We start from the raw sequence: 16,904 nt of genomic DNA, 5'->3' as shown, positions 1-16,904 counted from the left end.
AATGCATGAAGATGTGGTTGTGATTGAATAACAACGAACATATCAAAATACCAACTTTAACTATGAGAAAGTGATTAACACTATAGAATGTAGTCTTTGCCTTGCCCTGACTACCTGAAGATGTGAATTCCACATTGCTCAATTAAAATCAAAAACAGAAAAGAAACATATAGAACTTTATGCAGAAAAAAGCTATCAATCAAACAAGCATTTATTAAACATCCACTATATAGTGCTAGGGTTACAAAAAGAGGCAAAAGACAGTCCTTACTCTGAACGAGCTTACAATTTAATGAGAGAAACAATCCTGCCTATTAATATGTACAAATAAACTATATAGAGGAGAAGAAGGAAATAAAAAGGAAGTCTTCCTGTAGGAAATGGGATGTTAGTTGGTGCTTAAGGAAGCTAGGGAGATAAGTCAACAGAATGAAGAGCATTCCAGGTATGGGAGACAGGTAGAGAAAGTGCCTGGTGAGAGATGTTTGTGGAATAGCAAGGAAGCCAGTATCACTGGATCAACAAATATGTGTAGGAAATTAAGGTAGAAGAAGACAAGAAAGGTCAAGGAGTGAAAGAAAGTGAGTTCGAAAATCAAACAGAAGCTTTTGTATTTGATCTTGGAGAAGTAGGCAGTAATTTTGGATTGTGGAAGAAGGGCGACATGATCAGACCTGTGCTTTAGGAAATTTACTTTGTTGGCTGAATGGAGGAGGAATTGAAGGCAGGCAGACTTTATACCAATCATTCACAGTTTGTCATTCTAAAAGCAACAATAATAATCAAATAAAATGTATAAACAAAGAACAGAGCAGAAAAAAAGAATATGTGGAAAATCCAAAAGTGCCATAATATTTTTATTTTTTATGGATTATTGAAAAGCTTCTGACTTGAATTAGACTTAACAAATTCATTTATTACCAATATGTAAAAATGACCCAGTAAAGTGAGTAAACTACAGCCTATGGTATCTACATGGAAAACTTCTCTCTTTAGACCAAGTCATAAACACAATAATGTCAGTAATAATGACATTTATTCCAGTAATCCCAGTAATAATGGGATATTTTTTAGGTATACAGTTAAGCTTCATGATGGTTCTCTTTAGTCTCAAATCCCAAATCAACTCCCCTAAACAGAACTGAATATGGATTTCAAGGTAAATATGGAGTCATACCAAGACATTTTATTACCTGATATACATGGATGATGTCAATTTATATGGCTCCACCAAAAAAAACATTTAACAGCTTCTCCATCTTGTGAAAATTTTCTCCAATGATAACCAGAATGTAATTTGGATTCAATAAGGGTAAAATTCTTCATGGACACCAACGAAAGGTAGAGACTGAGGGCTTTGATCTTGAATCCTGATGTCAGATTGGAAGAGATTAGAACACTCTTGTCATGAGTGATTCCATCCTGAATTTGTAATGAATATGCACACTCTAAGCACATGCATGTGTAAACAGCATGAGTGTTTAGATCTAATAACTAGATGCATGTGAACAGTATGCCTTGTTACCTAGTCCCAGCGACTGTTTGAGTTGGTCAGATAATTACACACACAATAAAAATGTAGTCAAATTCTCCTTAAAAATGGAGCACTTTGACTAAGTTGCCACACATGATCCTCGTATACAATTTCTGGTCCTGCAGTAGGGACTGACTACTAACTCTAACTGAAAGGATCCAGCAATAGCTTTTCTGGTAATGAATCAATATCTGAGAAGAAAACATATTAATCTTCCAGCTTTCCTGATTGATTTCAGAGGAGACCCAATGTAAGATCCCCAGAGACTGGGGCAGGTTGATTCCAGCCCTCAACTATTGATTCTCAAAGCTCCTGGGCCTATCTGCCATGTTCAACTGACTGCACCATTGACCTTCAGCTCTCCCATTCATAATCATAATTTTTTTGGATTGGAGGGGTTGTCAGGTAGTAATATAGTTTTGAGAAGTTTGAATGAGAGTGTGCTAGGTATTCTTTATTATAGAGCACAGGAATCTTAACTGATTTGCTTGATATTATATGAAATTTATAGTAGGATGACTTTCCTTCCCTTGAGTTATTAAGAGGGAGAAGTAAATGAAATAAAATAATGGGGAGTACTTGTATCAACTGAAGTAAATAAAAGCAATTTGAATGATCAAATCATTGTGTGAGGGCATGCTCTTAGTATTGACTGTTCAGTTACACATAATGTTATGGATACTTATCCTCTAGAAGTCAATTAAAGAACTTAAGTTACTGCAATTGAGATGGTAGTACTTACAATACCTTTCTCTCCTCTAGACAGGACACTGATCATAAAACTCTCAAGGAGAAAGCTGTGGCTTTGAATATTTGTGGCTGTGAATGTTAAAAGGCTTATTGGAATACTGATATAAAAGTTTAATGGAAAAACACATTTAAAGAAATGAACAACTACTGAATATAATTCTTAGCATGCACTTTTGGAAGCTCCAAATGGACTGTAACAAATTTAGAAAGTATCCTAACTAAAATCCATACAATATTAACAAAACAGAGAGCTCATTACTCTAAGGAATTTATGAAAAGATGAATACGTCTTTATCCCAAATGAGGAAGAAGATCGAAGGAAATCCTCCGAGTACAAGATAAACATTTAAACTTGCAGAAATTCTTTTGAAACAAACAGGGATCATTTTGCAGAGTGATGGTAAAGAATGACAAAGGATATAATCTTATGGATTTCTCAAATGTGGTCAAAAGGCATTTACAATGGAATGGAACCTATTCAACTGCTAAAATCCAAGAACAGACTCAAATGGCCTTTCATGAGAGATATTCACATGAACAATATGTTGACAAATGATAGTTGAACAAATGGCTAGGTTATGTGGATGTGTTTATAGAAAGAGAAGCATTTAGGATGACAAGACCAGCTCACATCTACTGGAAACTGAAAATGACTTATCTTCAGGGAAACTGGATGTATTGGACAGCGCAGATTATGCAAAGCAATGGAAGAAAATGGGCAACAACACATCTCTGCTGGCTATAAACAATTATTGCCTACCAATCACTTCCTTATTTCTTACTTAGGATTTCTTTGACTGATTTTTCCTCCATGCCCCAGAAAGCTCATTATTGAAATAATCTCATTTTATAAGATCTCACCAGCCTTGATACTTTAACTTATTTCTACCTTCTGCCTCTCTGATGGAAGGTAGGGCCATGAACTCCTTCATTTAAGAAGGGAGCTCAGCTAAATAAATTTTTTTTTAATTTTTCATTTGGGTATACTATTTTGGGATTTTTGATTGACTTCTTTACCATAATCTCTCATCTGGATACCATCTCCAACTTTCCTCCCCCCACTCCCAGCTTCCTTTTTGTGTTTTGTCTACCATATTAAACTGGGAGCTCCCTGAAGTCAAAAGCTCTCTCTCTCTCTCTCTCTCTCTCTCTCTCTCTCTCTCTCTCTCTCTCTCTCTCTCTCTTTCTCTCTCTCTTTCTCTCTCTCTCCATCCCTTTCCCTCCTTCTTTCCCTCTCTCCTTCTCTCCCTCCCTCCCTCTCTCCTTCTCCCTCTCCTTCCCCACCTCTCTCTCCTCTCCCCCTTTCTGTCCCTCCCCCTCATTCTTCCTCTCTTTCTTTGTCTATATGTATATGCTCAGCTCTTAAAACAGTGTCTGGCATATAGCAGGTGCTTAATAAATGTTTATTTGCTGATAGATTAATCGACCTATCTAGGCATATACTGGTGGCTAGAATGGAAAACTAGTAGCTTAGTACACATAGATGATGAAATTGTTTCACGTTTTGTCAGAGTTAGCTCAATGTTTGGGAAGCTCTAAAGGAAAGTGTATGAGAGAAGAGTTATTAGACTTCCTATTAAGATGAAGGTCTATAGAACTATTGTGCTGACCTCATTGCTATATATCTGTGAAACCTGAACAGTGCATCAGTGACATTCCAGGAGACATAATCATTTCCATTTGAATTGTCTTAGGAAGGTTCTGAAGATCACCTGTGAAGGTGATCTCTCGCTGAACTACTTACTGCCAAGCATTCAAACTCCACTGCAGCAAGCGTAACTCTAATGGGCTGGACATGTTTGAATGCCATTCAGCTAAAAGATTATTTCATAGAGAACTCACACAAGACACATGTTCACATGGAGGTCAGAAGAAGTGATACAAGGACACTCTGAAGGTCTCTCTAAATCGAGGAATCAATTATGAGACACAGGAGACACTGGCACAAGACTACCCAGCATCAAAGAAGGCACTATGCTCTATGAACAAGGCAGAATTGAAGTAGCTCAAAAGAAATTTGAGATGTGCAAATTTAGAGATTTCTCCCTTTCCAAATTTCGCATTGACTATTTGTACCCAATATGTGGTAGAGCCTCCAAGCTCATACTGGTCTGATCAGCCACAGTTGGACACAGTGTACATTGACCTATTTGGTTCTCTTTGAGAATAAAGGACAATTGATAGTTTAGTATCTTGTAGATTTGTGGGACACCAATTATCATACTACAAATTTAAAATTTAAAATAACTTTGAGAATTCCACAAATAAACCATGCTAGAAAAAGACTATTATTGTAGGAGAAATTATTACCCAAATTACCCAGATATGGTTGTTTCATTGAAAAATTGTTCCATTAGAAAATAAGGAAAAAATGGTTCTAATAGAACTGACCAGAGCAAATAATGATATCCTCCAATTATGTTACTTTCAAAATATAGAAGCCAAAAGGAAGAAACTTGGTGGGATTAGGGGGAGGTATGCATAACTCCTCATGCTTTCTATTCCTAAAGGCATCCTATCAGTGAAAGGATTATGACCCAGTGCTACTATTGATTTATAGAAATCAGTTATTTCTTCTCTACCTGCATAATAACCTATAAACATCTAATAGAAAGGATTAATAACGGGGCATTCATTTGTTCCAAGACCATTTTTGTGTAATCTTAAAATACAAGAAACTTGAGATGTTGAAAATAATAATAGTAAATTGTAAACAATAGCAGCAATTCACATTTCTGTGACATTTGCAATTTTCAAATTGCTTTCCTCAATATTATCCAGAGGGGTAGGTAAGTAATACAAGTGATTCTCTTCATGCACATTTTACAGAACTGAACATTAACACATTTCTGCTCCTTTGCAGGTTCCCAGAATGATCAATTCTACATTTTCTCTTCCTCTACAAAGCAAACAGTAGATTATAATGGGGAAAGGTCATTCATTTAGAATGAGAGAACCCAGATTCAAATAAAGTCTTTTTTATTCAAATAAAGATTCAAAAGCAAGGTCAGGAGGCACATTGTGGTTATGTACATACTATTGTCAGAAAATATGATGTTATTTAAATAAGAGAATCTTAGCTGTAGTGGTGAGAACTACATTTCCCTCCTATTTCTTTTAAGGAACAAGAAAGGTACACTGTGAAAAGAAATGGATATCTCACTTTAATTTTCCATCAGTCATTGATTTTCTCTGAATCATTTCCTGCACTAATGCAATTTGTATTTACTTAAGACATACACTATATTACCTTCCACTGATCAGGGAAATTATCAATTAACTTTTCCCCTCTGGATGTAGAATTGTGAAAATCTCAATTGGGAATGATATACTCCAAAAATGAATTCAGAAGTCCTCATATAAATCCACTATGTTAAGTAATCACAAATTATTGAATGATTTTTCACATATGGAGTATTGATAATCTATTGGTAAATACATGATATTAAAGCTGATACTCCTACCAATTTAGAGGATGAGGCATAGGAGGAAAGTTCCTAAGGCTGAAGAGAGGAGAGTTAATCAGATTCCAGAACCAATGTAATTAGTGATATATAGAGAACATCTGAGTCATTCATAGTTAGTCTTCACAACAAACTCTATCCTTTATCTATGGAGATATATAGGGATAAAAATATTCCCTGTGGAATAGAGACAGCAGAATATGACCTTGTAGAGGAGGCAGTTGTCATTTCCTAGGCAGTGTAAGTAACTTCTACTATATCTGGTGGAATATTTCAGTATTAAAATGTCTGGTCTCTAATATAGAGAGCTAGCATAGCATAGTGGATAGAGAGCTAATTTCTGAGTCAGATTTGCATTGCAGTCCTAACTCCAACATCTATTGGCAATATCACATAATATGAACAGGAAAATTTCAAAAGATGAATTATAGATTATCCACAATTATATAACAGGATGCTTAAAGTCACAAATACTCAGAGGAAATACAAATTAATCCAATAGTGAACTTTCATTTTAGAACTATCAGCAAAGATAAAAATGGTTAAACTTTGAGAGCTACACAAAACATATTAATGCATTGTTGGTAGAGCTGTCAATAAGTCCAACCATTTGGGAAAACAATTTGTACTTATACTATAGAGATCATTAAACTCCACTGTTTGGCTCACCCATACCATTACTGGGCATATTCAAGTAAAAGACAGAGGAACAAGTCCCATATGAACAACTTATTTATAGAGTCCCCTGTTTATTTTTCCATTAGGAGAAAGAAAAAAAGGAGAAACAAAACAAATACTTATGTATTAGGGTAAGCATAAATAAATTGAAGTATATAAGTATAATGGATAGTATTAGACCTGAGGAAATGATCAATATGAAGAAATCAGAGAAGTTGTAAAGATTTGTATGAACTGATGCAGAGTAAAATCAGAAGACTCTGAAGATTTTTTAATTTTATTTTCCTTTCACAATGACCAGAATAATTTAAAGAAAACAGTAATACAAGAAAGCAGAATTCTAATACTGTGATGAGCCTAGGCTTCAGAATACTTTTTTGCTGAAACACACCTCACTTCTTTTAGTATTTGGATAGTGGACAGTAAGTAGAGATTGGATGCTATATTGTCAGAAAAAGCATTTTGTTCTCTTGTTTTCTTAAAGATTACTTGTTTGTGACAAGAAAGAGTTATGTTGATTATGGTGGGGGTACATAGAGGGAGTTACTGGGAAATCATAAGGAAAAATAAAAAAAAAAACGAACAGAAATAAAGCATTGATTCTCCTTTGTAGCCAGCCTCCAAGGCTAGTTCTCTCAGTACCTGTTACTTTCAGTCGGTCAGCCCCAATAGTGATCTCCTCTTCATTGGCAGAAAACAGGACCTTGCCACCTTCACTTGCACGCACTTCAAACTTTTTACACTGAGCTTCCACAGCATCTGCTCCTAGGAGAAAAGGAGGGGAGGATAATATAACGGGAAGAGAAACTACATACTAATTTCCATTCGGTGCCACTGTTTTTAAGTAATCCTTCGAAGGACCAATGGTTATATAGCTTTTAAATTATTCAGAGACTTTAACATCTAAAGACGTGTATATTGTTATTTTTATAGATCAATAATTTATATCTAACATATAGGCATTTCTTTTCCTTACTTAATATTCAGATGACAACTTCACTTTTTTCTCTCCACCAATTTTATTTCCAGAATTTTCTCATTAATAAAATTAATAGCTCTGAAACAATGTTTCAATCATGCTGTCAGATAATGCAAAAGTAAGAAATCCAGCTGTATTGATCCACAATATCAGTGCAGATAAAGAAAGGAAATAAGAGGTAAATAAAGGAACAAAACTCCAAATCCAGGAAGGCAGTGAGAGAAAGCAAACAGTTCTACCTTTGAAAGAATACAAAGAACATTTCAAGCTTAAAATGATAGATTCATAGTATATTATAATCAATAGGGATGGAAGATACAATCTAGACCTATCTATTTATAAGGAAACTGAGTTCCAATTGAAGATGAAGTGATTTGTCCAAAATCATTGTTATTTGGTTACAGAATTATAATTTGTACTGAGGTCTTCTGACTTTCAATCCAGCTGCTTTTCACCTATGTTATGCTTCCTCTTGGAGGATGAATTTCATATCTAAATCTTTGGATTACAATAAATACAATGTCTTTCTTCCACTTTGTTTATTTTAAATGGACATATTCTTTTGGAAAATCAAGAGATAGGTGTATCATTCTTTTCTCTTTATTTTATTGTGTTACATTTGTGTCACTCTCAGTAATTAAATTCAGAATGAAAAGATTTTAAGAACAGCTCAATATGACCTTTTTTTCACCTGAGGCAATCGGAGCTAAATGACTTGCCCAGGTCACACAGCTAGGAAATGTTAAGTGTTTGAGGCCAGATTTGAACTTAGGTCCTTCTGACTTCAGGACTGGTGCTCTATCCACTGCACCACCTAACTGCTCCCAGCTCAATGTGATCTTAAAAAAAACAGCTTTTATGTTTGACAATATTAAAATAACTTTACTAAAAAAGAACACAGAGAAGAAAACCTTTATATCCTCTAGATTAATTAAGTCAACATAAAAGAGGTTCCTACTTAGGAAGGCTCCAATTTAATTCATCATATCTAAACAGGTATAGAGAAATTATTTTCTTAACTTTGCTTCAACAGTCAAATATTGCAAAAATAGAAGAAGAAATATTTTCTCAAATTCTACATATTAACATTCAACAAAAACAAATCAGAATTGAATCAGTAATTTCTCTGCCCTTCATCCCTTCTTCCCTCCCTTCTCCCAAAGTTCAACACCAACACACATTTATTAAATGCCTGGTATATGCATTAGCGCTAGGAAATCAAAGAAATATAAAAAACATACAAACAAAAGCAAATTCTTTTTCCAAATAAAATCTTATTTTACTGGAGGAGATACTATTTGGATAATTAGGTATATGCAAGACATATACAGAGTTCATGAAGGTGATCTGAAAGAATAAGGTATTATTTGCTGTATCCCAAGGAAATGCCTTCTCCAAGAGATTATCTTATGGGTTAAATCTTGGGAGAGCAATAAATTTTATAGATAAATTATACAGTTCCCTTGTTGGTGCTTATTTTAAACAGACTTATCCCCCCTCCCCACATACACACATACACACACACACACACACACACACGGGATATAGCCAAATATTTTCATATCTAAATTGGATGGTCCTTCATTTTCATTCTTCTCTACATATCTTCATTATTTGACATTATTTATCACCTTCCTCTGCTAGATAATTTCTTTTTCTCTGGGCTTTCATGATTCAGCTCTTTCCTACTTCTCCTTTTATCTGTCTAATGGACCCCCTTTCATCTCCTTTTTTGGGTAATGATCCATATCATGAGTCCTAACTGTGTATGTTTATTCAAACTTTTGTCCTATTCCCATTTTTCTTTCTGTCTTTGTTGCATTCTATATGTGTGTCTCTCTGTTTCTGTGACTCTACCTCTGGCTTTCTCCCTACTTCCCTTTCTGTCACTCTCTGTCTCTCATCTCATTTAATTTCATCCCATCTTATCTCATTCCATCCCATCCCAACCCTTCTCATTTCATCAATTTCCATGAGTTTAACTATTATTTTTATAGAGATGTATGTCATATACATCTAGCTTTAAGCTTTCTCCTGAGCTTCAATATCATATCACAAATTGCATATTGGACTTTAAAACTAGATGTCCAAAACTAGACATCCTAGAGCTATCTTTAACTTAGCAGATTCCAAATTCTACTCAGTATCTTTTCTTCCAAAGTCTTTCCTCTTTTCAACTTCCTTACCTTTCTTGAAGTTACTAGCATTTTTTTAGTCTCCCAACTTCATGACTCCAGCATTATCTTTGACTCCCCCCCCCGTCTCTGTCTCTGTCTCTATGTCTCTGTCTCTGTCTCTCTCTCCCTCCCTTCCCTCCTCCCTTCCTTCTCTCTCCCCCCTACTTCATGCATTGAATCAATTGCAACACGCTCCAAATTAAAAACTGTTGCCAACGTAATTTTCCTGAAGTACAGATCCAAATGTCAGGCAACTTTAGTGACTCCTTATTGATTGTCTGAGAAAAATATGTCCTTTATTGTCCTTTCAGTTTCTTGCACCATAATGCTCCAAATTATCTTTCCTGCCCAATTGGACATTGCTCTTTCTCACTCTTTGATCCAGTCAAACCATCTTCTCTCTGTTTCTCACATACAATCTTCCATCTTCCATCTTCATGTCCTTACTCTTACTGTTCCTCATGTTTATCTCTACTTCAGAGAGTCCTTTCCTTCCTTTTAAGATCTTATCTATTTCAAGGTTCATGTTGTATGTGAGGCTTTTCCTGATTCCCCTTACTCTCAATGCAATTTCACAAAATAGCTTCCCTTGAACTCTTTTGTTTATGGTTGTTACTATTCACCTTATATCTATGTATCATACATACACATACCCATGAATACATAGGTTCACACACATGTTCATGTATGTGCATATGCACACAAAGACACAAATACACATGCATTTGCTGGCTGCCCTACTGGAATATAATAGATTATTTTATTTTTTGTTCTTGTATCTCTAATACCTAGAACAAAGTAGTCAGTAAGACATTTATTAATTTGTTGATGAATGAAACAATCCAATTTTTTTTATAATTGTTGCTGGAGTTTCTAAATCCCCTTAGGGAATTCCAAAGTCTTGCCTGCACAGGACAACACAACAACAAAATCAGAATCACAGGAAAACAGGTTTTTACTGACCTGGAACCCACAAACAGGGGAAGTCCAATCCTTGAAGAGGTGTGGAGTCCACAGTCAGCCACCTTCTCCAGCCCCCTATTGGAGATTTAAAAGGAATCTCTCTTACCTCAAATAAGACCCCAAGAGAGGGAATGGGGGAAGGAAGTGGCCAGCAGTTTCTCCTCATCTCTCCATGTTTAGAAATCCCACTTCTGACACCAGAACTGTCATGGTAAGGAAACTCACTTTATTTTAATATAGAATGCAAGTCAGTAAAAGGCCTCATTCTGTGTGTTGTTACAAATTAAGGCAGGGGAAAAATAATCATCTATTATCACACAGAGAAGTACATATATGTATTCTATGGATTTATTGAGCTTTAATGGGCTCCTCAATATGATTAATTTCCCAGAAGTCTTTAGATATTCAGAATTAAGACTTAGATATTCAATAAAATATTTTCATTTTGGGTTAGCAACTAATTGGAAACTGGCCTAAGAGGGAAGTGTGTTGTGTTTCAAGGAAGGGAGGTAGAGACCTTTTAATTTGCCAAACTTTCACTGGACTCAAGAATCTGAGATTTGATGAATTCTGTCTTTTGGTTATCCTAATATAAAAAAAATGGGATAATGGAAGGCAAACAGGAGTTAGATGTAGCTTTCCACTTCTATTTATAATGAGGGGAACTATTTTAACATGATACTAATCATATCAAGAAAAAGACAGTATAGTCTTCCCCTCCCCCACTATAGATTACTAGTACTATGTAAGAGTAGGACAAAACATAACAGAACATAATAAAAAAAAATTATACCATCCCTAATAGAATTTAAAATGAAATTATTTAAGATATCTTCTAAATGGGAACAGTAAAGAATATACCTTTTCCCTCAGTATCCTAGGGTGCATTTACAGAATTGACAACATACTAGTATGTTGAGAAATATTCTTATTTGAAAAATAAATTCAAAAAACACCTTTTAGATATAATACAAGTAGTAAGTATCATAGGGAGGACAAATAAAAGAAATAACCCTAAAAGAAATAGTCACAATATCTTTATTATGTATAGATCAAAGAAGAAATCATAGAAGCAGTCAATAACAAGGTGAAATACAATAATGATGAGACAACATGTCAAAATAACTGAGATGCAACTAAAGCATCCCCCCATATCACTGAGAGAGCATAATAATACAATAGAAAAAGATATTATTGATGAAGTGAATATATGATTGAATAAATAGGAAACACATAAATGAATAGACTTGAAATATGAATGAAAGAGGAAGTCTTAAAAACTAGCAGAGAAATAGATTAGAAAACAAAAAAGCCAATGAAATGATAAAATGAAAAATAAATTCTTTGTATATCTAACAAAACTGAATAGGAAGAATGAATGAAATAGATTATCAAAGGATAAGGAGGAAAATTAAACTATACAAAAAATTAAGATGAAATCACAGCATCAAAGAAAAATAAAATGAAATATTAGACACTCTTATAAAGAATAAAATACAATCAAAACAGAGCTTCTTAAGAACTGAATTTTGCATTTTATTGTATTCTCAGTTCTTAGAATAATGCCTGGCATATAATAAGATCTTAATAAATGTTTGATGAAGACATGACTTGATTTAAACAAATAGATGAATAAATAGATTCAAATTAATAGAGATCTTAAATTATCCAATTTCAGGAAAAGAAACTGAAACAGTTAAAAATTAGCTATGAGAGGAAAAACTAATATCTTGGGTTTGATGAATTTACCAGAGAATTCCATTAAACTTTTAAAGAACTGTTAATATCTATAACTTACAAATTATTTTCAAAAATAATTTGAGAAAAAACTTTATTAAACCCTTTTAATGAGAGAAATATAGTATTTATACATAAAATTGGAAGGATATAAAGAGAACTATAGACAAATATTAAAGAATGCCAAAGAAAAAAAATTAAGTAACATCTTAGCAAAAAGTCTGAAGTATGTGGGTCAATCAGCCAATTGACAAATGTTTATTAAGTGCCTATAAAATGCTAGGAACTGGAGATGTAAGCACAAAGAATGGAATGATCTGCCTTTAAAATGAACTTAGTTTTTACTACTCTCTTAGTTGTATTTTTTTTTGAAGTAAGCATTCTGAGTTTTTCTATCTCCTTTTTGTATCAACCTTTTCTTAAGATTATTTAAGTATTGAGCATTTAATGCTCTCCCCATTGCACCACTTACAATACATATGTGCTCTGCATATATTTGGCATAGCCTACCAGTTTTCCATATCTTTCTTTTTTTCATTACCTTTTCCTTTCCTCTGTATATACTTCAAGGATTGCAATGATGGAGGCCAAATGGAAGTATAGTTGATTTTTTCTCCTCTTGTATCTGGCTGCTATTTTATCTTTTCCTTTCACTTTTATTATATGACCTTTGGATTTTTTTTTTTTGCATAGTTGAGTTTCTTGCTTTTTGAAAACTTAGACCTTGATGCTTTCTCGAAGCTAAATGGATGAATGATCCTATTGTCCAGTCTAAAATATAGTGTGTATTTGTGTGTTTGCAATATGGAAGTAACTCATCCATCTGTCTTCAGTAGTGTGTGTATATGTACAGATATAATTTGAAGATGTGTCATTCATTCACATCTTCAGTGATGTGTGTATAGTCCATTTATATTTAGTGTACAAAGTTTGCATTTTTCTAATGGCTAAGTGAATCCTATAAATTCTCCAATTGTTGCTTGGACTCCCTTCTGGAAGTAAAGGTGAAGGTTGTGGGAGAATGAATTCTCACAATCCAGATTATCAAGGAATATAATGTCTTTCCTTTCCTCAAACAAAAGAAATGGAAATAGGGCTTTTATGGAAAGAAATTATTTCCTTTACCCTTAAAGTATTGGAAATAGTAGAAAGAATCTGTCTTTTATCAGGAGGATGGAGAGTGGGAGCATGTCACATAGGGAAGAAAGGGAAGAAAAAACCATTGGAGTATTGTCCTGTTAATAAGAATAAGGTTTTTTTCCAAAGAGTAAAGAGCTATAGGCTCTGAGGAGAAATCAGTTGCTTGCCCCCCAAGAAATGATGGAACAGAATCACACATTGTAGTAGGTAGCTGAGACATTACTGAGTCAGGGTCAGAAGAAGAAAAAATAATGGAAACTAATGACTTCCTGCTCAGAGGTATTGAAGCAGCAACTTATATACTCATTAACATCAATGGAGAGGAAAACTCTAAAAAATATTGAAACAGATGACTACTCCCCACTTTGGAGAGGCCCCAGGTGGTGCTTTTCACTTCCACTTATTGAAGGCAAAGAATACAGAGAAAACCTTATTGGGAAGTGAAGACGTGACTAAGAAGACAGTTTGAGAATGGGACTTGAAGCTCTACACTATGACTTACAACCAAAAAATGACTTGCTCTTGGAAAGGGATTCGTTATAAGCTAACAAAAACTGATAAAATATATTTGCATAATGTATCACAAATCTAATCAAAAAGCATTTTAAATTAATAATTTAAACAACAATTATATGTAATAAAAATATTTTAATTGAGTTTTTCAGAGCTGCTCTGGATAGGAATTCAAGATTTTCTCTGTTTAAGGAAATGCTGATCTGCCTCCCTTCACAGAAGCATGAAAGCTGACCAGGTTATATCAGAAATGCAATCTATCCTCTGACTCTGCTGACTCCTCCCCATATTGGGCTGGTGAGTGCCCAGTTTTAAGGGATAGACTGATAAATATCCTGAAGATGTTAGGTAATATTGTGCCTCCAACTGTTTTCTCTCACTGTGCCATTCTAATAAGAATGGCAACTCATGGGTGGCAAAGTGGCTCGAGTGCTGGACTGAAGATCAGGAAGACTTGAGTTTGAATTCTGTCTCAACGAGGAGCATGGACAAGTTGCTTAGCCTCTGCCCACCTGTTTCCTCACCTATAAAATGGGAATAATATCACTTACCTCTCAGGGTTTAGTGGTGATCAAATAAAATAATAATAATATATACATATATACACATACTATATATATATATATATACATATATATATATAATTTATTTTCCCTCCTGATTTTTTTTTGTATTTGATTTATTTAACATTTTTCCCAGATACATTCACAAAACAAGACTTTTTTTTTGTTTTTTTTTACAATCGCTTACAATTGCTTTTTTAAATTTTTGAGTTCTAGGTTCTTTCCCTTATCCTCACTCACAATTAAGAAACCACATGTGAAGTTATGTGAAGTTATAAACTCCATAATAAAATCAAGTTGTGAAAGAAAACATAGCTCTCCCATCCTAGTGAAAATAAAAACCTTCAACAAAAACCAAGTTAAAAAAAAGAGAGATAGAGAAAGTGAGAATGATTCAATCTGTATTCAAACACAATCAATTCCTTCTCTGGGTATGGATAGGATTATATTCTATTAGAGCATTTTTTTTATTTTATCCTTAATTTTTTTTATCTTTAATTTTATCCTTCAGAGTAGTAATGGATGATTATACTGCTGAGAATAGCAAAGTCAAAATAATAATATTTTAAAATTATATTGCAAACCTTAAAATGCTACATAAATGCCCGTTATCATTATTGTCACAGAAATGAGTAAATATATATATATATATATATATATATATATATATATATATATATATATATATTATATGTTCTGAAAAAAGTATATATTTTGCTGAGTCAGTTGGGATTAAGTAAATTGCCCAAGGTCATGAGCCAGGAAGTGTTAAGTATCTGAGTTAAGATTTGAATTCAGGTCCTCCTGACTTCAGGGCTGGTGCTCTGTCCACTACACCATAGATGCCTCAAAAGGAAAAAAAATTTTAATGGTGAAGTAATTCCCAATCTGTTCTCATCTATACCTGTCTACTTTACTTGGGTCACAAATCTGGGACATAGCACACCTATCCCATTTGCTAATTTTTTTTTCTGATTTAAGCAAACATTCTAGAAAGGTGAGAACAAAAGCCAGAGAGGTCTTCATGGGTACAATGGTACTCACCTACAGTCAGCTGGCCAGTGAGTTGTCCCTGGGCATTCCGGGCATTCAGGGTAACATTCCTGTCAGACTGTAAGACCAATGGGCTGTCCTAGAAAATATGCAGAAAGTATATGAAAAATGAAATCCAAGTCCAAATAGGCTCATAATATCAACCTTTACTAAGTAGGGCAAGGTCTGATGTGTTACGGGGAACATCCTTTATCTTAGACTCCATGCAAGGTAACATAAAGAATAAAAGCACCTGTAAGGGCCACAAGCTCAGAAAAGGCATCTTTTTCTCATTTGTTTTTCTTCTATTAAATCAAAATGTCCAGAAAGAAAGGACAGAGCCCTTATTTCTTCTACACACATGTTGTCCCTCGTGCCCAGAACAAAGTTCCACATGCAGTAAGTAAGTGCTTATAAACTGCTGAACACTTTGTCTTTGCCTTTTTGAAGTGGGCATTTCCAACTGTGTGAACCATGAGGTTAGAAATGAAGATGAAGAAAAGGTCCTGTAATAGTCAGTTGGAGTGAAGTACAGTGGTACCAGTGAAGTATGGGTGGATTGTGATTGGGAGAAGGAGCCCCCATTTCTGCTTGCATGTGGACATGAAGGGTGAGGGAAGAATAATTAGTAGCAGAGAAGGGCTGGACAAAGACTAGCAAAGCTTCCTAATGTGGGATAATGATGCTAGAGGGCCAATCTGAAATCTAGAAATTTTAGAAACAATTCCATTTAATTTGGTTAGTATTTATGGCTGTTTCTGTCCATCACTGTGCTAGATATTCTTAGGAACAGAAGACATGGACCCTTCCACTATTGTCAGCCCATGGTATACATGTAAAGGTCTCTTGAGGAAGTGCCTGATTTCATGAAGCACTTCAGCACAAAAATCAGAATTTATAAACAAACACAAACAACTACAATAAAGTAACTCAAAGACTATCTTGGCTATTATATAATCTTACTTAGGAGTTGCTTAACCTTACTGGGCTAAACCTCAGTTTTTTCCCTTTAAGATCCTTTCTTTAGACTCTAGTTTCCTTCCTGTAAGGGTTAAAAAGCCTCTGGGAGCAAGGAATGTGGCTCAAGGCCTATGGGAGGACCTAAGGGATGAGAGGTTCCGAGGTGCAGGTGAGTCCAACATGGAGGTGCCTAAGGAGGCAGTGTCTGACCCCAGGTACCACATTTCCCTCCTTAGTGCTCTCAAAGCCTAGCATGCTTCCCTCCTTCTTCTCAGGTCAATCCCGTTATGACCTGCTTGTCCTGGTTCCTAGAGGACCTCCCCTTCCCCTGGATTCTCAAGGGGGTATAAATATATGCTATCTAAGAATAAAGTTCTCTTTCGCTTCACCCCTACCTACTGGTGGTCTGTCTCT

The 16,904-nt window shown here is 34.8% G+C and overlaps 1 protein-coding gene across 5 annotated transcripts in view; it reads right to left on the bottom strand.

Annotated features, from left to right (window-relative positions):
- Positions 1-16,904, bottom strand: part of SGCZ (sarcoglycan zeta) — a 526,928-nt gene that overhangs the window by 23,391 nt on the left and 486,633 nt on the right. For 3 of the 5 annotated variants that reach the window (XM_031943188.1, XM_031943191.1, XM_031943189.1), the window contains 3 exons: positions 15,543-15,630; positions 10,546-10,620; positions 7,069-7,191 (listed from right to left, as the gene is read on the bottom strand). In XM_031943188.1, coding sequence (XP_031799048.1) covers positions 7,069-7,191; positions 10,546-10,620; positions 15,543-15,630 — 286 coding nt within the window. The remainder of the gene's footprint in view (positions 1-7,068; positions 7,192-10,545; positions 10,621-15,542; positions 15,631-16,904) is intronic. The other 2 variants (XM_031943190.1, XM_031943192.1) reach the window with 1 other exon arrangement.

This window comes from Sarcophilus harrisii, chromosome 6 (genome assembly GCF_902635505.1).
Source record: "Sarcophilus harrisii chromosome 6, mSarHar1.11, whole genome shotgun sequence".
Lineage (NCBI taxonomy): Eukaryota > Metazoa > Chordata > Mammalia > Dasyuromorphia > Dasyuridae > Sarcophilus > Sarcophilus harrisii.
Note: the sequence above shows the minus strand (reverse complement) of the source record. Positions and strands in the feature narration are given on the sequence as shown.